General features: G+C 38.0%; 1 protein-coding gene across 2 annotated transcripts in view; it reads right to left on the bottom strand.

Annotated features, from left to right (window-relative positions):
* Window positions 1-26,378, bottom strand: part of RH1 (RNA helicase 1) — a 367,146-nt gene that overhangs the window by 277,207 nt on the left and 63,561 nt on the right. For both annotated transcript variants that reach the window (XM_089404445.1, XM_089404446.1), the window contains one exon: window positions 7,256-7,490. In XM_089404445.1, the coding sequence (XP_089260571.1) occupies window positions 7,256-7,490 (235 nt within the window). The remainder of the gene's footprint in view (window positions 1-7,255; window positions 7,491-26,378) is intronic.

Genomic DNA, 26,378 nt, shown 5'->3' with positions numbered 1-26,378 from the left:
GACACATGATATTAGATTCACGATTTCATATGGAAGAAAGTCCCATATGGACTCAAGCAAGCCCTCTGGTCTTGGCATACTTGGATTGATGGTCATCTGATACAGACACCAACCTCTCTTCAAGTTGCAGGTATGTCTGTGATATTTGGTTTTGTATGCTAACAGTTTATTTATGACAGGATCAAATCATCTCCATGTTTAGCGCCAGAGGAAGTTGACTTCTGAATCCAAGTGATCCACTACTTGCGATTAGAAGAGTAATAGACAAATGATGAGGACTTCCTTATTAAGGAAAGTATGTTGTCAGAGACTTTGGCATAATGATTTACACTAAAGCAGTTGAGAGAGCCTCCTCTTCGAATACAATTTTGATAGAGTCTTGGTTTGCAACATGTTATTTGAGTCATATAAAGTCTAGCTATATTGGAATGTTACAAAGATAAACAGAGACACACTGCCAAATACATGAGAATTTATGCATACTCTAATGTTGAGAATGTTGTTGACTGGAAAAGAACATCTGAGTGTTGCCTTAGGTCTACCTGATTTCCTAAATGATTTCTTGACATAGGAGCTTGTTGCTTTGAGAGGCAATGTGCATTATTGCTAACATGATCCTGTGTTTTATGACAAGTTCAAGCACATTGATGAGACTCCATCACATGTTGATTGATGAGTAGGCAGACAATTAGATCTTTGTGTCGTAGCATGTAAGCTTGTGGTTGACCTGATATTCTCTAGGTGTCATGCATTATGGCCAGGACTAACAGTCGTAAGCCTAGTGGCATTAATGGGATGAAGGGGTCTCGGTTGAGCGAGGACACTGAGTTATGCTCTTCCCCCTTGAGGGAAAGGAATTGAGCCAGAGAGCTCCTAGAGTTGAGGGAACTCTGGATAACACGATAGGGTGTGACCCTTACCCCTGTGGTAAGTAGATCTCGCCTATTGTCACTATAGGGTGTGTGTGTGATCCTTGTCATTTATGACAAGTGGGTATCTCCCCCTACCATCAAGTCTGGGACTTGGAAGAGTATACCCCAGTTGGCATCCTACCCACAAGTTGGGCTTGTTGGGATTGTTCCTCCCCATCTGGCCAATGGGTTGAGGTGACTTGAGATAGGGTGTGATCCTTACCATTTATGGTAAGTCGTATCTTGCTCAAGTGATGGGATGTAGGTGTTCTACCACTTGACTCTTGAGGGTCTAGATGGGAAGATCAGCTAACAATAGGTCCATAGGACAAAGTGTGATCCTTAAGTCGATCTCACCTATTGTCATTAGATGATAGGATAGAGTGTGATCCTTAAGTCGATCTCGCCTATTTTCACAGGTCAATAGGATAGAGTGTGATCCTTAACTTGCGGTAAGTGGATCTTGCCTATTGTCCTTGGATATAGGGTGGTAGCCAGAGCTCCCTTATGATGATTCTTCTTCTTTAGATAGAGACATCATTGTTGAGTTGATGATCAAAGGATAGATAAGTCAAGACAAAATGAGATGAGATGGGTGTCTTATTGATGTAGTTGAGATGAAGGTCATGGGACTTAACCTGGAGACCAGTAGGGTTTGGAGGATCTAATCGATCTCCCCTACCACTGGTTGTGTATTATTCTTCTTTTAAGAGGCAAGATGAGATGAGATGAGACGAGTTGAGACATGATGCATCAAACATGGTCATTCGAGATGAAAACTATGATGCAGATGGAAATTCTTCCCTAATCTAGAATTCTAAATGGACAAAGAAATATCATTATTATTAATGTGTGGGCACTTCTCTTATTGTCATTTAATATGGCACTAATCTTCAAGGCATGATATTATTACAAGCATTTTGAATTTAAATATATTTCCCTCCAATATTTCAAGTCGGCTCCCTAAACTTCAAGTCGGCTCACCCTAAAAGTCGTGACTCTTCGCATGATCCTACATCTATATATTGGCATCTAATCTCCTCCTTTTGGTAAGCAAATTGTATGATCTTCTGTGGTAACTTTCCGGCCTCTTTCTGTGGTGATATTCGGCCTTCCTTTTGAGATCTCTTGGATGAAATTTTGGGCATACTTATGATGATATAGCTCCATGGATTTGGACATAATAGGCCTTTATTACAGTGGCTAGTCTTATCTCGATAGCTTACAATTTCCTTGGTGATCATCTGAGGTTCAGATTTGTGGCAAGCATGTTATACTCTGTGGCATACAACAGTTTCTGTGGCACTCACTATGCTCTACGGCTCTCTGTGGATCGGATCTCTAGCTCACAATTATTATATAGTGATTTGTATCTCTTCATGTGATTCACATCAGTGATGGGCCTCACTAATTTATCCTGGCTCGCTATATTACATAACTTTGTCTAGCTCTGTCTCACATGGTTTGTTCGCTGGCTTGCATAGAACATATGCTCGATGGCATCATATATGCAATGATTCCCTATGGCTTGACTCTATTATACGAAATGGTTTCATGTGCTCATCATCGTTATGAATAGTGGTATCATCATAATCAGTGTCGCATGCAGAACATACAGCATCTCGGATATGTTTATTTATGATTTATATATAAGGCTCGCATAGGTTTATATATATATATATATATATATATATATATTGTCCAATGAAGCTCGCATTGATTATTGGCACGCCACATCTCAAGTTATAATCTTAGAAGCCCACAAATATACATTACAGTGGTTCATTTGGCATTCTTACATGGCCCAGTGGTTCGTTGTTCAGTGGCTCGCTCAAACAGTGTTTTGCCTATACTTTTGTGGTTTGTATTTATTGAAATTAGCTCTACTTCAGTGGGTCGTATTCTTTGTGGGAGCTTGCTCTCTTTATAGCTCACATCTCTGTGGTTTGTTTATTAACTATGCCATTATACATGATGACGGAGACCCTACTATTATATATGTTGATAGTGTCGTTGTGGGAAACCCTCATCATAGTGGGTGTTTTGACAAAGTATCTTTCAGAAATGATCTTGATAATGATGATATGGCAACAACTTTAATTCATAACAGTGATTTATATGTAAGGGAGTAACCCTATTTGTTATAACAGGGACCTTGTTGGATTGACAGTAACACAAATATGACAATTTCCTTGATGACAGTGATTACATGACAGATGACAGATGTGATATCTTATATGACAGTAGCTCTCTTGGACTTGTCTCATTCAATTCACAAACGAAGTTGTGAACTGACTTAGGTCAACCCTTGGGGACCTAATATGATTTTTGTATCTCATTATCATCGTACTTTGTATCTTAGTTGAACAATTGATGAATATCTAATAGAAGAAGAATTTGGATGGGTTTTTCCCCTTGTGGGGTCTTTCCCTGGTCTCTGATCTAAATTCCTAGTGTCTCTATTGTGTATGCTTTTCTTCTACTATTATTTATTGCTCCGTTGTATTATTAATGTTATTTTTCTCTCTACATAATTGCTAAAGATGAAATAAAAGTTATGGGGTGAATGTTATATGGAATGTTGAATAAGTCTAAAAATGCAATTGTCTACAGGAGAGAACAATCAAGCCCTAAAATTAACAATAGTTAGCATTAAATATTAAAACTCTAAAAAATTATATTTCAAAAAATCCAAATTACATATTATAAAAGATGCAAATAATATTTGAATAGTGAATTTCTTCACTAACTTCTGATTTAAATTGTATTTATTGACTATTCCATTGGACAAATCACCACAAAATTGCATTTTGGGGAAGCCATAATGTTGAAATTTCCATGCACCCTAGATTGAATCTATGACTTAGCCAAGCACATAAAAACACTAGAGATGCCCAACTAAAAGCACTTGTCACAACATAATATATCAATAGTGAAATCAATAACAGTACACAAGAAATATGGCCCACATCACATTTCTCATTAGTCAATCAATAAGGAAACCTTAGGGCTCCCATACCAAGGATCATGGCCCTTTACAAATCCTAGTACAAAGCTATAGTACATAGTTTGTCCTTTAACTGAAACCCTAGGGCAGAGGCCTAGTCCATCAAGTCCTCATCTGCCCAAATACAAATACAAAATAAAATCAGCAAAATACCCACTCACTTGGGTTGATTGCATTAGCCCACTAACCTCATTATTTTGTTGTCCTTTCTATAGCCCAACTGCTTCTGCTATTACAGGCTTCTTTTACACTACTGGCCTGCTGCTTCAGACCAAACCCTTCAACCTATTTTAGCTGCCCACCTGGCAGCCCTAGGAAAAATCCTTTTGACCTTTGTCCAACTGATTTGGGCACTTTCTAGTCGTCAATCATCCTCCTATAGGTCTCAGCCTATTACAGCACCCTTTGTTTGCCCTAACTAGGGCTATTCTGACCCTTCTCCAACAGTTTGTCTGCTACAGCACTCTCAGACCACCCTAACAGCCAACTTCAGACCCTCTCAGTCTGCTCACTTCAGGTTTGTCTAAGGCTTGTGGTCTTACTAGGTCTACGACCTGCCTGTTCGGACCACAGACCTATCTTGGTCTCTTTGTTTAGTGTCTTTAGGCCCTCGACCTTATCTGATCTACCCTCCAATACACAGCACAGTCCTTACCAGGCCTTCTGGATGGCCTTAACTGGGCTTCCTACCAGTGTCGGCCTCAAGACAGACCACCTGTGGTTGTGGATCTTCTTGAACAGACTCTCCCCTACTGCGGCCCTTTCCAGCTGAGCCAAATCTCCTTGCCAAACAGACCTCGACCCTTCCTGGTTGACTATAGTTAGGCCAAACTTCCCTTCTTTCCACAGATTCTTAACTCAATCCAGCCTCAACCAATGAATGCCATAACCTTACATAACTCAGCCCTTACATGCTGCAGCTAGATCCTTCTACTCAAAAACTCGGCCAAATTCCATAGCTCAGCTTCCTGACTAGTTGAGGCACCTCTTTCTAAGATTTGAGGCTCTCTTAGGGCTATTTCACTCAACACATGAAATCCATCTCAATGTGTCTTTAGACCTCTCCTCTGGCCGCTATTTATACTTTTTGTGAGTGACCTGGGATTCTTCTTTGTCCTTCAATAGGCCCATATTTCACCACTAAACAACAAATTAGAACATTAAATCAATTACTTGGGTTCCAAGCCCACAACTTTGGGTCCAAAAGCCCATATTTGGGTATTTTTCCCAACAACTTCCTTTTTGTGGGTTTTCTCCACTCAGAAATACCTTCCAAGCTACCCAAATTTCAACAACTAATGCCCTAAGGTTGTATGGTCGCCTTTATTTTGCTCTATATTGTTGTGCTAACCTTGTTTCCAAGTGTTTTAAGGCTGATTACAGGTTTTAGAAATCATCTACAGCAATTAGAAGCGATTGGAGACAAACTATTGCCTTGGGACATGTGAAATTCAAGATAAATTCTCTTGTATCCATCATAATTCTTGCATCCATCATAATTGGTCTAAAGAGTCTCTATTGATTATTTATTACTTTTAAACCATATATTGGCTGTTGGAAACAATTTGCAGGTCTGATCTCTCTTTTGGACTAAGTCAATTTTCAGCTCTCACAGTTGTGGGCTATTTTTTGGGTAGTTCATTTGCAGATTTATTGCACATTCATCACATATTATTCTTCAAAGACAGCAACTCCTTATTCTGTTTAAACATTTTGCATTCATGACAGTTTCTAAGCAATAAAGAGTGGCAATCTGCATAGTTTATGCAGTGGACCTACACGTGATAAGGGTGGCCTCCATCACCAAAAATAGGAGCAGCATGCATATATTGTGTTGTTCTGCACAGTGAGAAGAATATTCAAATGACAGCCTGCTGAGAAAAAAACAAGAAGATGTTGAGAAAGGATTATGGCCCAGCCGAATTGGATTATGGTCTGCATACATGGTTGGATAACATTGCAACCTGCTGATTTGGTGGCTGATAAGGCATACGTTTGCAAAAATACATGCAATTGTGGGGTAACAGCCTATGCTAAAGAGATTAACTCTGGATTTCCCAATGCATTTCCACCATATTATTTCCAAAATTTGGACCTACTTTGAGTTTTCTGACCTACGCTTAAATATGCTCCTATCTTTAGTTTTCTTTCAAGTCGGTGTTATGTAAATATTCATAATGATTTTACATGTGGCTTATTTGGTTGGATCTGCGATTCTATATGCAGTTGATATGATTAGCAATAGTTGTATATATTTCATTCATATAGGCCATTGGAAATTATGCACTAGGGTGATGCATTAAGTTGACAACATAATGGACATGCATAATTATAGTGGAAGCTATGTTGATCACATGCACACCTATCTGGTTAAAATGATGCCTATCATAATATTTTAGTGCATATTTTTTGCTATAATCAGCTAGGCACTTGTCCAGGATTTTAATATAAGAGTGCTTTAAAATTAAGTATAATGCTCACATGTCAAGTTAATGAAAGTCCATCTAGGTTTAAAGAGTCATGCTCATCAGCACAACCCTACACATTTGCTCAGGCTATGAAGTACTAGACTTGATCATCTTATGCCCATAACTTATGGAGTTGCATGTGAGCTACTTTCAAATATATGGTGGATAATAATGGCCACATGATGCTAAAACTTGGAGGGATTCATGAAATGTTTGGCCAAACATATAGTTTTCCCTAGAGGTGTGTGCAACATCCACCATGCAGACAATACTAAGCTTAGTCACCAGATACCCATAGTCGCTCAAGTCGTCATGACTCATTCATACACAATAACACTATAATGGTCTCTCTCTTCCTTGTGCTCCGTTTCAGCCTTCAAATTTAAAAAAGATTCTTAATAATGACGAAAACAATAAAGAGTAGCAAAATCATTTGAGCTTTAAACAAGAAAATAAATTAATGCATATGTAATTATAGATGACCTTATTATTGAAATCACTCAGACCTTTGCACAGAAAAATTGCTACCGCAAAGTACAAGCATTCTTGCATTCCAACAAAGCTCATTTTTCACCAATATAATGTGCAGAAGAAAGCTAAACCAAACCTTTATTTCCTCTATAAGTAAAAACATGCAGGTGCTTTCTTCCATATCAACTGACAAATAACAAACACATAGTAAAAATGAGACAGACATAGTAAAACATCCTCACATAACCAACCCCTTTATATTATCGTTCTATTATGTTCCTTATAAGAAGATTTTGATGTTTGCAACTTCTCATCCAGCTTTTCATAACCACTTAAACTTATTTCTTGAAAATATTGTAGTCAGTGTTTCCTTATGTCATAAAAGTTTAGGAAAAAACCTGGATTGCAAGGTCACGAGTAGGAAGCACAACTAAAGCACGCAGATACTGCAAGGTGCGTCTTGAAAGCATTTGTACAAGAGGCAATGCATATGCTAAAGTCTTTCCACTTCCTGTTGGTGAACATACACATAGATCACGTTCTGCAGCACCAGGCCCAACTGTCTCTTGCCAAACTGCTACTTGTACAGGAAACAATGCTTTCACGCCAATACTTTTTAAAGCACTTTCTAACCTGATAATAACAAAAGCAACAATGGCATATTTTAAAAGATATATTATTTGTTTAAGATATAACCACAACATCAGGACAAGCACATGTTAGTAGTCTCAGTATTAAAAGGTGTTTCTATGCTAGTAACAATTATTATTTGAAACCTACTATTAGTATTAATATTCACTAAGCCAGTGACATCTGAACATGTATTTGCAAAAACAGCCAGGTATAACTCCATAACCAATTTTGACATTCTTTATGGCTCATGTCTAGACAGGTTAGGAACATCGAAATCATTACAACAATATACTTAATATCAGCTCAACATGTTACTTGTGGGAATTGAACCTGGGTAGGGTGGATAACAATCATTCCTCGAAAATTGTATTTCGCTTTGGATCACTGGTTCTTTGATCGGATCGCCGCTGCATCTGATCCCTGCGACTGAGGCCGTCGCCCCAGCCCTGAGGCCGTTTTGGAGGGCTCAGCCTTCTTCCGCGAGGCATTTCTTCTGCGTGGTGTTCGACTTCCGTAACGGCGGTTTGGCCCTTGCCCTTCTGATCGTTTTTCTGGGGTTTCTTCTGAGCAGATCTGGGGGCTATGTCAGCTGGTCTTGGGTGAGCTCGATTAGATCGAGCTAAGGCTGCCTCAATGGAGTCTTCTTCGCCCCCTCTCTCTGAAGCCGAGGCTTTTGTCAAGCTGTTGAACTCTCTTCCAAAAAAGAAAACGACCGAGGCTGCGAAATTTGTAAAACGCTTGGATGACATCCCTGAGATCTCGCTTCCCCCCGAGAAACCGATCCAGGTCGCCCTTTCTTTAGCGGAGCGTGCCTTGGTTGGACAGTTCACTGGGCTCTGGCCCTCCCCCAAAACTACGGAGAGCTGGGTTGCAAGGAACTAGGCGCCGCTCATTAAAAGCAGAGTCACTTCGTATTTTCTGGGGAAGGGTTTCTTCCTGTTTGAATTTGCTGAAAAAGAAGATAAGGAGTTGATATTCCGCAATGGCCCCTATTTCATGGGCCCTCAGGGGCTGTATCTTAACAAGTGGATGCCTGATTTTGACCCAGCAGTGGACGTCCCCTCAGCCGTCCCTGTGTGGGTTCGTTTGCCCAATCTGCCAATGCATTGCTGGAACTGGGAATCTCTCAAACACATCGGGAATACCTTAGGTAAATTCATTGATCGAGCCAACAGCAAAGATCAATTCGATTGCGCTAGAATCTGTGTTGAAGTTGACCTTGAGGTCGGTCTGCCTGAGGCAATAAAGATTAGGGTCGGAAGCTGGACGCATGTTCAAAAGTTGGATTATGAGCAGCTTCCGTTCAAGTGCAGGAAGTGTCATGTCTACGGCCATTTTGCTAGAGGCTGTCCAAAAAACAGTGAAGCAGAGAAAGGCAAGGAGGAAGGATGGACGCAGGTTAAAAGAACCAAAAACAAAGCCCCAAGAACTGGCAACAACAATGCCAAAGCTCCCCAGACAGGCTCTGGGCTTCAAACACCTCACATGGAAGATCAAGGAAATAAATTTATCCAGTTAAGCTCAGCAATAGAGGACTCTCAAGGAATAGAGATGCAGGATGAAGGATCGCCCCACAAAGAGCCCCCCTCGGAGCCAAAGCAAGTCGAAAGCAATGCAGACAGAACGGAAGAGATACCCACAGAAGAGGCTGAGGAAGTGCAAAGCTCGGAGGATTCAGAAGAAGAAGGTGAAATAGCAGGTTCGCAATCCTCGGCCAGAAGATCATTGAGAGGCCGAAAATCTGCCCGCGAAAAAAGAGAGCAGGAGACTTACAAGGACAAATTACAAGGAAGTCAGCCTACCCTCGAGAAACTCTTGGCTAAAACACCGAAGATGACTAGAAATCAGCTCCAGAGCTCTAAAGGAGCTCCCCACTCCAAAAGCAAGTGATGAAGATCGTCTCCTGGAATTGTAGGGGTATGGGGAGCAAAATAAAAGAAGAAGCCATCAAAAGTCTGATAAGATCTGATACTCCTGACATACTCCTCATCCAGGAGACTAAAATGGAGGATAAGGCCTTCCTCCATATCGGCAAAAATTTATGGAAGAGAAGCGAAGGACAAGCAGTCTCAGCCCGGGGTGCCTCAGGAGGCCTGGGCACCCTCTGGAATGCAAACAAATTCTCAAAAGTTAAAGAAGTCGCCAATTTACATTGGCTGTTCACAAAGCTGAAACATGTCGACTCAGATGAGACCCTCTGTCTCTTTAATGTGTATGCCCCAGTTAGCGCAGGAGAAAAAAAGACCTGTTGGGATTCCATTAGAGGATTGGCAGATTTTGAAGATTTAGCAAACATCATCATTGCCGGGGATCTAAACCTCACTTTAACTCTGGCTGAAAAACGTGGAGGAAGTATAGTAAGGGATCTGGCGCGCGAATGGGTGGAGGATCTGCTTCAGGATTGGGATATGATCGACATCAAACCTTCGACGGGCAAGTATACCTGGTCCAACAGAAGGCTCGGTCTGGGTCACATTGCTGCAAGGTTAGACAAATTTCTTGTTCAAAGTACTTTCCTTCTTCTTGGTTTAGAATCTAGAATTCATATTCTCCCCTGCAGTGTATCTGATCACAGACCCATCAAGCTTGATCTTGTGGCCCATATGGATCAAGGCCCTATCCCATTTAAATTCAGTCCCCTTTGGGTCAAGGAACAGTCCTTTATGCAATTAGTAAAAGACACTTGGAAGCAACCTGTCAATGGCTCTGCCTTCTTTGTTTGGGAAGAAAAGCTTAGGAGAGTGAAAGCTGCATTGAAAACTTGGGTAAAATCCCTTCCTAACCCAACAATGGAAAGGAAAAAGATACAAGAATGCCTCGAGAATCACCACCTGAACTCGGAAAATGAAGTGATCACAAAAGAAGTCCTTGACAAGGAGGCGGAACTTCAGCAAAAGCTACTCAAATCAAGCTTGGCCAAGGAAGAGTATTGGAGGGTCAAATCTCGTAGGTTTTGGCTCAAGGCAGGAGATAGGAACTCTGCCTTCTTTCACAAGCAAGCCCAAGCCCGGAAAAATTTCAACTCCATCTCCGAAATCAAAGAAGAGAACACCAATCACAGAGATATACAAAGTATAAAAAATGTTGCCTTCCTCCACTTCCAAAACCTGTATAGTGAGAAAGAGGGCCTGGGGCAGACTTCAACTTTAGTAAATGAGGTGCCCACTCTGATTTCGGCCAGAAAGAATCAGTCTTTGGAAGCAGAAGTCACTAACGATGAAATCAAAACTGCTCTCTTTGCCATGGAGCCTGACAAGGCCCCGGGCCCAGATGGCTTCACTGCCAGATTCTTACAGAACTGTTGGCAGATTGTGGAAAAAGATTTATGCAGAATGGTCCGGAAATCTCAAGCTTGTCAGAAAATAGGGGGAAGCACCAACTCGGCTTTCTTGGCCCTTATCCCTAAGGAAAAAGGAGCCAACACCTTCTCCAGATTTCGCCCTATCTCCCTTTGCAACATAGGCTACAAACTGATAACAAAAGTGATTGCCAACAGGCTGAAAACCATTCTACCTTCCATTATTCCAGAGAATCAAGGAGGTTTTATTCAAGGAAGACACATAGTGGATAATTTTATCCTGGTCCAAGAGGCGATTCACTCAAGCTTGACCCAGAAAGAGAAAGGAATTGTTGTCAAATTAGATCTCGAAAGCGCCTTTGATAGGGTGAGACACAGATTTCTGTTGGATGTCTTGCACAAATTTGGGTTTGGTCCCAAATTCATCAGCTGGATCAAGGCATGTATCAGTGAACCATGGATCGCCCCTTTGGTGAATGGGAGGGCCACTGACTTTTTCAAAGCTTCTAGAGGGCTGAGGTAAGGGTGTCCTCCAAGCTTCTGTCCTCAGTTTTCTCTTGAATAAAAAGCAGTCAGACCAAGAAATAATGGGACTAAACATCGCAAGAGGTGTCAAAAGCATAAATCATGCACTGTTCGCGGATGACTCCCTCCTGCTGGGTGCTGCCTCCTTACCCTTGGCTAAAAGATTCAAAGAAGTGGTGGACGCCTATTGTGAAGACTCAGGAAGTCGCCTCAATAAAGGCAAATGTCACATTTTCTGCTGGAATGCAACGATCAGAACGATTCAAGCCATTTCTAACTGTTTTGGTTTTGCAGCCTCCTCTACTTGGTCATCCTTCAAGTATCTGGGTTTGCCTGTCTTCCAAAAAAGAGCACTCAGCAGAGATTGGCTGCCTCTGTTGGAAAAATTCAAGTCTAAAATTCGATCCTGGGGATTCAACTGGCTCAATCTAGCAGGTAAGACAGTGCTAATAAAAGTTGTTCTGAATAGTCTTCCCATTTATCAGGCTGCAGTGATGATGGCTCCTATCGGCATCACGAGGAAAATGGAGGAGTATATAAGAAACTTTTTCTGGAAAGGTGGCAAAGCAAATGAGAAGAGAATTCCATTAATAAGCTGGGACACAATCTCCTTGCCCAGAATGGAAGGCGGGCTGCACTTTAAGAATATCAGCAAACAAAATATTGCATTGGGTGCAAAACTGTTATGGAGGATAATTGCTCCAAATCCGGGTTGGGCTCAGCTTGTGTTATGGAAAAAATACTTCCGTGGGCAGAGAGCACGCTGTCTGGACAATCCTATCACCACCTCTGGAACTATGATACATAAGTTGTGCGAGAAAGCCTCTGACTTAATTAAGCAGCATGCGCACTGGATTCCTGGAAACGGAAAGTGCATCAATATCTGGGAGGACCGCATTATGGGCAGCGACCCCCTTGCTGACGATCGATCTCTGGTTCTGTTAAAAGACTGGATGGATAGAGCAGGCGTTAAAACGTTGTGGGACTTATCACAATGGGAGAATAACAATTGGCAGAGATGGGGAAATCTTGAGGTGCCATCGCATCTATCCAAAGAATATGCCACCCTCCTCACCCATTTAAACGGCAAAGCCCCATTGAATACTAGGAAAGCAGATACTCGGGGATGGGGTTCGATCTCGGGTAGTTACACAGTTTCGCAGGGGTACAAACACCTCTCTCAGCATCCGAATGTGCCACCTAACCCGAAGCCCTGGCAGGGGATCTGGTCTCAGATAATGATCCCCAAGATAGACACCTTTTGCTGGCTTCTTTGCCATCACAGTATTTTGACCGAGGACAGGCTTTGTAAAAGAGGCGTTATTGGACCCTCTCGCTGCTCGTTGTGCGAAGATCATGAAGAAACTGCCGCTCACATGATGCTCTTCTGTAATTTCGCAGCTGACCTATGGAAGGAGGTGTTAAGCCCTTTGAACTCTGACTTTGCTCCTCCTAATCACTGCTCAGATTTGTTCTCAAACTGGAAGCGCATGTATCCTAGTGGCAATTTTCAGAACCTCCATATCAAAGAAGCCTGACTCGCTCTTCCTAAATTAATTTGCTGGCACATATGGCTGGAAAGAAATCAAAGGATTTTCAATGACAAAAAGAGCGACCCCAAGATAACCTGGGTAAAAATTAAAAGTCACTTGAAAGAATGTTTGGGAGACCAACTAGACAGGGCAGATCTCAGCGATCAAGACACAGCTTGGGGCGACTCTCTGGGCCTCTAATTCGTTGATAAAGTCAAGCTCCCCCCTCCCCTAAAGCATTGGCAAATCCGTCTCAAGGCTGCAGAACTCGTTGAGTTTTGCAAAAAGAAGGCAAGAAAAACTCTCTTCTTTGACGGTGCTGCAAAAGGCAACCCCGGCAGCTCCGGAGCAGGTGGTGTCATTAAAAACGCAGATGGCAGAATTGATTCTAGATATGCTTGGGGAGTGGGCTTCAACTCCAGCATTCAAGCTGAAGCTCTGGCTCTCCTCCAGGGGCTCAAATTGCTCAACTCTCTGGGTATCAAAGATGCAATTATTTTTGGGGACTCCCAGTCCATTATAAAGGCCATGGTGGATAATTCCTCTCCTTCAGATTTAAGATTATCAAGACTTCTGAGCAGAATTAGATTCCTGACAAATATCTTCCAGAATCTGGAATTTCTTCATATAAAGAGAGACAACAATAAAGAAGCCGATGTTGAAGCCAACAAAGTGGTTCTTCTCCCCCCCGGAGCTCTCCTAAGAGACGGAGACGAAGGCTGGGATCCCATCCCTTAACCGTTTGTTTAAAATGTTTTACTGTCTTTTATTGAAGCAGTTTGTCTGTATCTGCAATTTAGGAAAGATAGATAAGGCTACAAGAACCACAGCTAGCAAAAATCGCAGGCTCATTAGAGGGGAAGTCATTTGGTTTCTGGCAGATGAGAAATCTGATCCCTGTTTACCTCATTGTAATTTGAATTAAGGCTTCCAGCCAAGAATCAATATAACAACCTAATCGTTTCTGTCAAAAAAAAACAATCATTCCTCCCAACCAATAAGGATAAACCTAATTGACTGTTCCATATATATACATATATATATATATTTGTAATTTGGGAAAATCAATGTGTAACAAACTAAATTTATATAAAAATAAACACAAATAATGTAAAAGACAACAAATAAGATTAATGATTAATTAGTTAGCAATTAATGAAAAGGTATGTCCCTAAGGACATAACCATTAGTGAAAGGGTACTTACCTGGCTATATATATAGGACCCTCATTCTCATTTGTATCATCCTACATCAATTCTTTATATAATATACAATTTACACTTACTATCCTATGATGGATGTATTTGTCTACGAAGTACTTTATTATTTTCGCTGCCTATACGACTAGTAGTCGTTACATTGGTATCAGAGCAGTTCGATCCTCTGGCCGCTTCACTGTTGCACAGATTCACGCTCTCCGATCCAAGCCCTTGGCCATCCAGGTTTCGTCAACATTGTTGTCGTCGAGATTGAAGCATTTCGCTACACTTTTGGGAGTTTCTCCGTCGCTAATTTGTTAGAGGCCTTTGGCCATTAAACAAAAAAAAAATAAAGAAAAAAAAGAAGATAGTCAAAGAAAAAATAAAGTACATATAAAGATTAAAAATATAAATATAAATATAAAAAAAAAAAAAAAATCATATAAAAATATATATATATAGTTTGGTGTAAAATTTGAAAGAGAACATTCATATATATAAAAAAGTTCGACACTATTGATACAAAGTGCATGATAAAGTTAAGAGGGAATCTTTCCAAATATCTTTAAAACTATACATAAGGGAAGGAAGAGTCTATAATATTATCTTGATTCTTCATTAAGTGGTTTACACGCCCGTGGTTTTAGCAACCAATGGTAATTGCCCATGGTATTTTCAAGGTAAAAGAAAAACAAAAGGAATACAAAAACTCTATATGTGAATTGTAAGTTTTACTTTTACGTGGAGAAAATTAACCGAGTCAAAGGAACATAAGTGGACATACATTTTATATTATACCCCAAAGAGATGAATAGTCGCGTTTCACTAGGGTTGTAACTTTTCAAAAAGAAAAAGAAAAGATTATAAATAAAAGATATATAAAGAGAAGTTTTATATTATAAAGGGGTATTTTAAAGAAAAGTTCAAGTCAAAAAAAAAAGAGAGAATATAAAGTTTAAAAAAAAATAGATATATATCTATATATATAATTAAGAATGTTGCGTGAAAGTATATCTCTTTATATAAGTATAAAGAGAAACATTCAAATATATATAAGTGAATATAAGAAAAGGGTAGTATTAAATTTTATTCCTTAGTGGATTAAAGGGAAGATATATATTCTTATAAAACATAAAAAGGTGAATTTGGAGAATATTCCAATTGATAGCTAAGTGTTCACAATCCATCAAATTAAAAGAAATTTTATATATTTAGATTACATAATACCTTAAGTCATCTCGACAAAACAAATGGGATCAATCATTGAAAAAAAATGATGGAGCTCAATTCTAAAATGACGAAGGAAGAAAGGTTTTCCTATAATGGTCTTTCAGTTACAGATCACAGAGTAATTACATTAAAAGGAAGTATCCAAGGAAGAGAAGTTAATGTCGCTATTAACCCAAGCAACGATAAAAATTATATCAACATCAACTTGGCAAATCAGCTATTAATTCCAGATCTAAGCATTGGTATAAAGAAAAATATTTTTGACCAAAAAGAGTATAAAATTAGTGATCTACAAGTGAAAATAGGTCATTATGAGTAGATATCTTGATTTCATGTTGTAAGGACAGATAAAAAGACAGACATTGTACTCAGTCAACCCTGGTTTAAGGATTTAGGTACATTCATGTTAAACATAGAGAAACAAGTTTTGATGTTTCCTTATAAAGGGAAGATGGTCACATTTCAGGACATAACAAGTAAATCAAAATCAATAAAATCTTCATTAGAAGACCTTAAAGATATCTTAGACTTCATGTTTCAAGATAACGAAAAAACTGTATCAAAGAAGCAAAAATAGCTTGAAGAAGTCATCTGCAGCAAGGGCAAAGAAATTTTGCGCCTCATAGATGACCAAGAAAAACTACTCGAACAAGTCAAGAAAGCTAAAGCATCAAAGAAGGAACTCAAAAGAGTGTTTATTAGAACAAGAAGAAGAAAATTTACGTTTAAAGAGCCTTAACCAAACATTAGTAGAACAAATCAAGTCTCTAAAAGACGAGAAGCGTGAAGGCCAAAATAAAGTTGACTCATAGAATGAGGAATGCTTATGTCTCAAAAATCATAATCAAAATCTGCTCAAACAGATTAAAAAACTTAAGGACGAAAATAAATCATTGATGAATAGGTTCAAAGAACTTGTCGCAAAGGAAGAACCAAAATATCCAAACGTAGTAGTCCAAACTGAAGAAACAAACATCAATACCACTAATCCCGCAGTTCAGGCAAATACAAACCCTATTGAAGTAAAAACGGACTTAGAGGTTGTCATTCAAATAGAAGACACCCCAAATAAGGATTCAGTAGTTAAGTCAACAACAACAATGCCTGATGGAAATCAGGAAACTACCATAAAAACGTTTAAGGAAGTTCAAACAAGAAAAATTCCTTATCTACATCTGAATCACAAGAGTAGACACCTTAATAAATCTACAAATCTATATCACGTAGAACATAAACAACAAACTTATGTTCCAAAGAATACTGAAGTGAGCTCAATCCAGTCATACGATAACTATTCACCACACAGCTCCAAGGGTCAGAAGATTTCCCAGAAGATTAATCTAGGATGGTCTGATCCGTTTTCAGTACGACAATTCTGTCTATCACTCAGAACATCATATCGTCTTGTATCAACAAAGATGAAAGCTCAGAAATAAGAAGATATGTCGATCAACAGAAGAGAACCGATCCTTCATCAGTAAGCTTTGAGGACAAAGCTTTTTGAAGGGGAAGGCAATGTAACAAACTAAATTTATATAAAAATAAACACAAATAATGTAAAAGACAACAAATAAGATTAATGATTAATTAGTTAGCAATTAATGAAAAGGTATGTCCCTAAGGACATAACCGTTAGTGAAAGGGTACTTACTTGGCTATATATAGGACCATCATTCTCATTTGTATCATCCTACATCAATTCTTTATATAATATACAATTTACGCCTACTATCCTACGATGGATGTATTTGTCTACGAAGTATTTTAATATTTTTGTTGCGTATACGACTAGTGGTCGTTACACAATGGAAGCTAGTTATTAAACAAACTATATATATATATATATATATATATATATATCATAACTAGCTTAAGTTTGTTTTATATATTTTGTTTAATAACTAGCTTTCGTTGATATATATATATATATATATATATAGAGAGAGAGAGAGAGAGAGAGAGAGAGTTTGTTTAATAACTAGCTTCCAATAATCTCTCCAAATTACAATTAAATATATATATATATATATATGAATATGAAAGATATAACTATATAAAGATATGAAACAGTCAATTGGGTTTATCCTCGCTGGTTGGGAGGAATGATTGTTATCCACCCTACCCTGGTTCAATTCATGTAAGTGACATATTGAGCTCTTATCAAGTATATTGTTGTAATGGCTTCAACCCTTGTTATATGGCCTTGAGCCTGAAGAATAGCTTACCTTTCCCTATCGGCTAGAGGGTGGAGTGCTTGGTTACATGGAAAGAAAGTAACGATATGAAAAATGTCAAATTAGTTGGCAGCTCCATGAAATAAACTCCTTATGTTGCAGAAAAATATAAGAAACCTTCCCTCATAGACCAGACACCATACAAGTCACAACACAATTTTATGTACAACTTGAATTACAGATGTCAAAATGCAGTTAAGTACAAATGAATTCTGGTCATGTTATATGGTAACTCAAGTATAAGGATAGAGTATGGCCATCATCAAACCTCATGAGAAAAACTTACATGGTCAACACCCCACTTGACATTCAATGCCATTCTTCATGCAGTTAAAACTAAAACCAAACTACAATTACGATGATGCATATAAGAAACCAATCCTTGCCTATTACAAGGAAGAATATTAATTTCAATTGTGCCAAAATATTTTATTTAAAGAGGAGAAGTCCAAAGTTGAAGAAGTATCTTGATTCTCAATAAGATGCATTGTTGTATCTTTCAGTAAACAAAGAAGGAACTGACTTCAATCCACATTGGTGCATAGATCTTTTCACGGAACCCTAAAATCATGCATCGTATTGGAATTTTAGATGTTAATGTCCACTAGTGACCAAACTCTGCTAATGAGATCATAAAACAAATATAACTCAATGTGAGCCTTGGGAGTGATAAAGTTCCTCCAAAAGCAATATAATAAAAGGAAGAGAGAACCTACCTTGAGTGCCAAAGCAATTGTAAGAAGAAATGTGAAGAGTATTAAAAGAATAAGGTAGAAGAAAAAAGGTTGTAAAGAGATAAGACCAAGCATCAAGAAGCCACAAGCACAAGATGGATGAAAACAAGAAAGAACCCCTAAACCAAGATTGTCATCATCCTACAACTACTCCTAGCATCCAAGGCCAAGAAGAACTAGGTGATGAGATTCATGTCTTCCATCAATTTGGTACTACGCCATTTGCACCTATGTTACCAAAAACCTAACTAGGAAATCTATCTCTCGGTCATGTCCTATTCTCATTCTCAATTTTCTCTTATTCCTATTTTATTATGTTCTTGTTACATTCCCATTCTGGTTCTCATAACCATTCCCATCATGACAATATTTGTACATTGTAATCAACATTATCAAGACTGAAATTGGTTAAGGTCTGATCAATACAACAATGAGACTAGTCAAGGTCTAACCAATACAAAACCAATTTTGCGAACCGGTCTACATGTACATCAATGTAAATCCAAACAATTAGACACCAAATATGCATAGTCTACACATGTATATAGCATGTAAGGGTGAATATAACAAAATGGCACCAAGTGCGGCACATATTAGAAACAAAATACATAAACATCAATATTGGAAATTGCCTCTATAGTCCAAAAAACAAAATCTTGTAGGATACAACATTAAAAGTACAACAAATAACTACATATCATCATGATCAATAATCAAAATCATCCCCTAAACTATGTTATTCATCATCCATAGCACCCTTTGCCTCCTCACACTATAACTCCTACTCTGGCCCTTGCCTCGATCGTCTAAGAACAACAAGAGCAATGATAGTGCTTGGAGTTAGTGTTGATTGTGGATCCAAGTCCATCAACCCCAAGTTATCATCCCCAAATTTTTTCAACCAACTCTTTCCTACCCGTTCCGAGGAAATATCAATATCCTCCAAGATAACATGACCTACATCAAAGATTTAGTTATTGGTTGCACCTCAGTTGAAGGCTACATTGCAAGACAAGATCATTCAACATTGTTGTTCCAAACAATATCTCTTCTTCATGTGAATGTGCTCAAATACAAACCAATTGTGCTAACACCCAGAAGCATTGTAAGTTTGACTCAAGCTCCAAATTACAAACCTCCCAACAATCCACCCATCTAAGATGATGTTACATCTCATTCTGGCACATGAATCTTTAAAACCCTTTAAGTACTCATATATAGATCCAACTGCATTCTATAAAAATTTCCCCCTAAAGTCCTGAAAACTAAGGCCTTTGATGCAGTGCTGCAAACTTCCCAATAACATCCTGATTTTATAATGATATCACAATTTTTTTGCCTAGTCGATGTTTGCCAATTTTTACCAATAATTTTGTGGTATCTTAATTTTGTCAATGTTTACCGATTTTTACTGAAATTTTCTCGATTTTTTGGTTTTCTGGACCCTTGTCGATTTTATCTCGATGTCGATGTTTGCAACAGTGCTTTAATGCCCCTACGTACACAATGGCATCTAACACAAGCTAGTATTATGGCGATCAAGAAGCACTAAAAGGGATATCTACATCATACCACCATCTACCCATGTATTCGAAAGCAAGACCCTCGTATACCTTCAGTGGTCGATGGAGTCCAAGTGCCCATGGGAGAGGTGGAATTGGAGGGTGGAAAAAAAAGATCAATCATAATCCTCTTTATTGTGGGTTTTTAATGGATTGGAGCAACATATCTAAAGGGACTACTAACAGAAGAGTTATGGATCGTGGAGGAGCCTTCAAAACTCGAGTAGCCTTAAGATGCAAGTGTCTCCTTCTCCCTATCTCATCATCAATCTCTTGCCACTTGACCTTTTCCACTTGAAATTCTTTAATATAATCTAGCATTTCCTATCTAATTCCCACATCATCTACAAGGCATGATGTAACTTGCCCATTAACACCAGCGAAGTTTTTTTTCACTATAATTACGCCCCACCCTTTTCATCTTCTTCTCGCAACAATTGCAATATCATTTCCCTTCAATCACATCATAGTCACTTCGTGCCTTGTCTTTCAGCGTCTTGGAGACCACGGTAATGTATCAAATAGAAAACAAATTTGCAAAAGAAAAACTTATTTTACTTATCTTCTAAAACTAAAATTTGCAATTTTTATGAGAAAAATTGTTATGAACATTATATATAAATAATTAACATATTGAGGAGACATGTCCTAAAGCACATGACTATTCATGAGGGGCCACCTTACCTAGTATATAAGTAGGCCCTAATTTGTAACCATATCACTTGTACGTTCAACATTCTTATATATAAATATTACTTGTCCTAGAAATGGATATTGCGTTGATTATACGAACTTTGTTCATTACATTGGTATTAGAGCCTTATTCTCTGATCCTGGCATTTGGCCATCAATTCTTCGTCAAGTTCATTATCGTTGCAATTAAGATTGTTAGCCACAAAAAGGTTTTTTGGAGGTTCTCCATTTTGGCCTTAGGCCTTTGGCTATTTTAAAAAATAAATAAATAAATTATTATATTATAGATATATATATATATATAATTTAAAATTTAAAAAAAAAAAAAAAAATATATATATATATATATATATATATATAATTTAAAATTTAAAAAAAAATATATATATATATATATAATTTAAAATTTAAAAAAAAATATATATATATATATATATATATATATACACATATATATATAGATATGAAATTATAAATATATATATAAGGAAATTAAAAATAATAATAATAATAAAATTATAAGAAAAAATAATTCGAAGATTAAAAATATATATGTTAAAAAATAAAATAAAAATAAATAAATAAAAAGAGAGTTTGCAGCAACAACCACTGTCTGTTATTGCCGCCACAGTCGCCCGTGGAACCAACCCACAACAACGTCATCGTCATTGTCACCCGACCTTGCAATTGCTATTGTCGCTCGCCATCAGTATAGCCACAGTGTCGTACTCATCCTAGCCGCCATCAATTCTACCATACGATTTTGTTGTTGCACTTGTCATAAAAATTTCAACCATACAATACCAATTTCAACATTCTTATATATAAATATTACTTGTCCTAGAAATGGATATTCCGCTGAGTATACGAACTTTGTTCATTACATTGGTATTAGAGCCTTATTCTCCGATCCTGACATTTGGCCATCAATTCTTCGTCAAGTTCATTATCGTTGCGATTAAGATTGCTCACCACAAAATGGTTTTTTGGAGGTTTTCCATTTTGGCCTTAGACCTTTGGCTATTTTAAAAAATAAATAAATAAATTATTATATATATATATATATAATTAAAAATTAAAAATATATATATATATATATTTTAAATTTTTAATTATATATATATATATATATATATATAGAGATCTAGATATAGATATCGATATAGATATGAAATTATATATATATATATAAGGAAATTAAAAATAATAATAATAATAATAATAAAAATTATAAGAAAAAAGAATTCCAAGATTAAAAATATATATGTATGTTAAAAAATAAAATAAAAATAAATAAATAAAAAGAGAGTTTGGAGCAACAACCACTATCTGTTATCGCCGCCATAGTCGCCCGTGGAACCAACCCACAACAACGTCATCGTCGTTGTCACCCGACCTTGCAATTGCTATTGTCGCTCGCCATCAGTACAGCCACAGTGTCATACCTATCCTAGCCGCCATCAATTCTACCATACGATTTTGTTGTTGCACTTGTCATAAAAATTTCAACCATACAGTACCAATTCGCACCCCCTTAATTATGCAATCCCTACCATAGTTCTCATTGTTTTCATACCAATCGTTCCCTCAACAGAACAGCCATTCATACCACATATCCTTGTGAACTTCAAACTAGCAATCGTTGCCAACATTACAGTGACATTTCATCATTTGTAAAATTCACTAATTAAAAATTATTGATGTGTTGCATCGTTGTATCAATTTCATACACCACAATCATTGCCAACCGTACAGTTGTGTCCCCAACATGTTTTTAATTGTTGGAGAAAGCAGAAAGGTGTATGGTTAGAAAATCAAATCAAAAATATTAAAAAAGAGTACATAAAATAAAATAAAATTCAAGTCGATTAAAAGTCAGTCATCCTAAAACCCAATTCTAACATTATAAAAGGTTATTCAAGTTTTAAGAAAAGATAAAATTATTAAGACAGAAAAAGTTATAAAAGAATCATTATTAAGCTAATTAAGGTTGATTAAATTAAAAGGATTATAAGTATTTAAAAAAAAAAAAAAAAATTTTTATAAATGAATTAAGATATAAAAGGGTGATTTAAAAGGTGAAGTCTGACAAAAAAGTGAAAAAATGATGAAAGATGAGTTTCGTAAACAAGTCAACATTTTGGACTAAATGTCCATTTTGTAAAATGGAATTCGAGTACCAATCAATTTTTAAAAATTGCAAAACATATTGTAAAATATGTAGAAAATTATTTAATATGGAAGAATATCAAGGTAATACACAGACACAAATAAAAAGATTAAAGGAAGAACTCCAAGTATCTCAACATAAAAACAGCACATTGGAAAAGAAATATAAAGATCTCGAATAACTCTTTTACTAAGAGTCAACAAAAAAGGATGGGGAAATTTTTTGTCTAAGAGACCATAGCCAAAAATTACTTGCGAAGGTCAAGAAGTCCAAAGCTATAAAGCAAAAATTAGAACAAGAAAATGAATGTCTCAAGAAGAAATTCAACAAAAATCTATCTGAGAAGGAAGAAGAAAATTTGCACTTAGAAAACCTTAATCAAAGGTTATTAGAACAAATTAGGTTTAAAAAATGAGAAGCTTGAATGTCAGAATAAAGTTGAATCGGAAGTTGGAGAACTCTTACGTTTTAGAAATCATAATCAAAATCTACTCACTCAAATTAAGAAACTAAAAATGATAAGAAATCATTGAAGAACAAATTATAAGAACTTATCACAGAAGAAGTATCAAAGTCTTTAGACGTAACACCCCAAGTTGAAGAAAAGGGAACAAACCAATGTTGAACGACGCAGAGATGAAGTGGGGAAATTTTCTTGAAGCGAAGCGACATTTTCCAAAAATCATTGGAAGCGAAGCATCTAAGAGGCGTATATATATATATATATATATATATATTCAAAAAAACATCCAAAATACCAAATTAGTTGTAGAAGATATGAAAACATGCACATTTGTACATAAATAAAGATAGATATGGCATCCATTGTACATCAATGATAATTATTCGAGCATCAACCATCTAGAATCTCGATTCCTCTCCTCTTGTCTAGCCTTTTCCTCTACTTCGATTCTTTAGGGATATTAGTCAACATTGCCCAATTTTGATCAAACAACCTAATCCAAGCCTCTTATAATATGGTAGAGAAAGCTTAACATGCTTGATCAATGATTTTGACCTGAGTGAAGGGTACATTTCTGCATAGGCCATGACAAAGGAGTTCAATAATCAACACCACTAACACTGTGGTATGTGAAAATTCCCATCAAATGCAGCAACTGGAATTAATTCTCCTAACCGATTAACAGTTTATTAGTTTTGCGATTAATACTAGCACACACACATAAAATGACAAGGTTATTTTTTGACAAACGTCCCCCGAAAAACCCAATGTGGGAAAACCGGTGCAACAACTGAGGGTTTAATTTATTATGCAGCAGTGAATTCTGAGTACAATCTATGTAAACCCTATTGGCTATTCAAACAGCAAGAATTCGACAAAAAATTTTGGAGAGAAAGTTCTCACCCTCCACAAGCAAACTATGGCATTGGAAAACTGGTCATCAACCCCTGTGCAGGACGATTTTGCTTCTGACAATCTGCGTGGTTGTGCTGGGAAAACCCGTGCAATAGTCGCGACTGTTCTTGGAAAACTTGTGCGGCCCTAATTAGTGATGTCAAAAACATCCACGCAACCCTTGCAGCTGAATTGGACTAGCTGCGCCATGGAATACTTCAGTCACTCACTTTATGCCTCTCCAGAACTGGAAATCCTCCTCCGGATCACTGTCTCTACCCCTCTGAGACTTGCTACTCGATCACCTAATCACTAAGTATTTGCAATGTGTCTCACTCGTACGTCCCTCTGGCTCAAACTTCTCTTCCTTGCTTTATCTCTGCAACTGGGTAGCTCGATCTGCCAAGGAACTCGCACACTAAGTGTGTTCTCCATCTACCCATCGAACTATTCGTATAATCTCCAGTTGAGACTTCAACAGCCATCATTAAAACTTAACCAATGACTGAGATTATTTCTTAGTCAATCCATGAGAGTTTCTAGATAATTCACACATTTCCCAACTAATTTCTATTAATTAACTCCTTTTCCTAAGTTAGGCTTAGAAAAAATTTTAATTATGGTCAATTAATCTAATTGAGCCATCTCCAGGTGGAATTCCCAAAAACGATTTCTGGGTTTTGGTGTGTTTTAGCCTCTCCACAAAGTTTCAAGACTAGAACACCTCTGATGCTACAAAAGCTAACACTCCCCCTTAGCAAGGAAGGTGTTCTAGTGTTGAACTATTCCAACACCCTGTCTCTGCATCATCCTTCCATACACGTTGTTAATGTCTGGCCACTGTGATTGCCTTCCACTACCCACCAACCACTACGCAACTCTGATGTTGCATTTGTGTTGTTGCTGACACTGCTATACTGCTGCCAAATCTGCATCTGCACTGCAACTCCCTCTCAATTGTTGTTGTTGCTACTGCAACTATTGCAACTGAGAAGCATTCGAAACACTGAATTAACAGTGTCTTTGTGCTACATCTGTCTCCTGAGCATCTGATTGCTACTAGCCTTTGCACTATCCATTAAGGAATCTGTGTTATTCCTGACTCTGCTACTGAGCCTCCTAATTTGTTGTTAACACTACATCTGCTCTCCTCAGCACCTAACTGCAACTAGTCTGCAACTGTCACTCGAGAATCTGACGGCATCCACTGACACTAATCCATCCAGCTATTGAATACGGTGGGCCCCTATAGCAAGCTAATGATCCATGAGGAGGACACCTCAATGGACCCTACCCAACCACTGCGCAACTCTGGGACTATAGCTCCATATCACCCCACCTCACCCCTGGAGGTATAGCTGCAAATATGGCTAAATTTGGTCTACTCATACTGTTGCTACTACTACTCTGTCGATGTCTTTGTTGCAACTATTGCAATAATGAGTATGATCTCCTCAGATCCTGAAGCACTAGCTTCTATAGAGTTTCTCCCTCTGAAGCTAGACTCTTTCTGAGTCTCAATCTCCCTATGGAAAATCTCTCTGCTCCCCCCTGGCAACTCGCACTGTCCTCTTGTACTAGAAACTGGACTGCGTAGCTCTGCGGTGGGAATCTCTACTGGCTGGAACTGGACCTACATCCTACAACTGGGCAATTCTCACTACCTATGTCACTGCATCTAGCTCTACAACTGTCTGATGTGTACCAACTACAACTAGATCTACAGTTGTCATCTAAATGATTGACAACGCCTGCTGACATTGAATCCTACTACTATGATATTGTGGGCCCATGTAGCAAGGGTGATGATCGTACTGCAACAATTGGGACTGATCTAACTGATCTTGTTGCAACTGTGTTGGACTCTGCCCATCTGGCACGTTGGAGTTTCATACTCCTCCTAGATCTGGTGACCCACTATCTCCTTTCAAGCCTAGTCCTTGGCTGGAACCCTTCCTTTCTTTGCAACTCGCACTAGACAACTCGTACTTGCTTCCCACAACTAGAAGTCGAACTACTGCCTAGATCTGCATTCCGGCTAACTTGCACTGCCTCCTCTGGTAATCTCGTACAGCCATCCCTACAAAGCTTCAAAATCTGCGAAACTCAAAACCGGAGAAAATAAAAATAAAACTCGACTGCTAGCACTACTATGCACACTCCCTTCTGACGTGAGAAAATATGCCTGTTGCTACTACCATTTGCAACTGGAAGTATGGATTTCTGAAGCTAGAAATCCTCTGAGAGAAACTCCCATCTATGTGTGCACTTTCTCTTCCACCCAGCATTGAATCTAGCGCTAGCCAACTGCTGCAAATCCTCTTCGAAAATCTAAGTTGCGGCACCCTTAGCAT

Source organism: Pinus tabuliformis, chromosome 2_2, assembly GCF_031772625.1.
Source record: "Pinus tabuliformis cultivar Carrire ecotype Pingquan chromosome 2_2, CPIR1, whole genome shotgun sequence".
Lineage (NCBI taxonomy): Eukaryota > Viridiplantae > Streptophyta > Pinopsida > Pinales > Pinaceae > Pinus > Pinus tabuliformis.
This window is presented reverse-complemented; position numbering and strand designations above follow the sequence as displayed.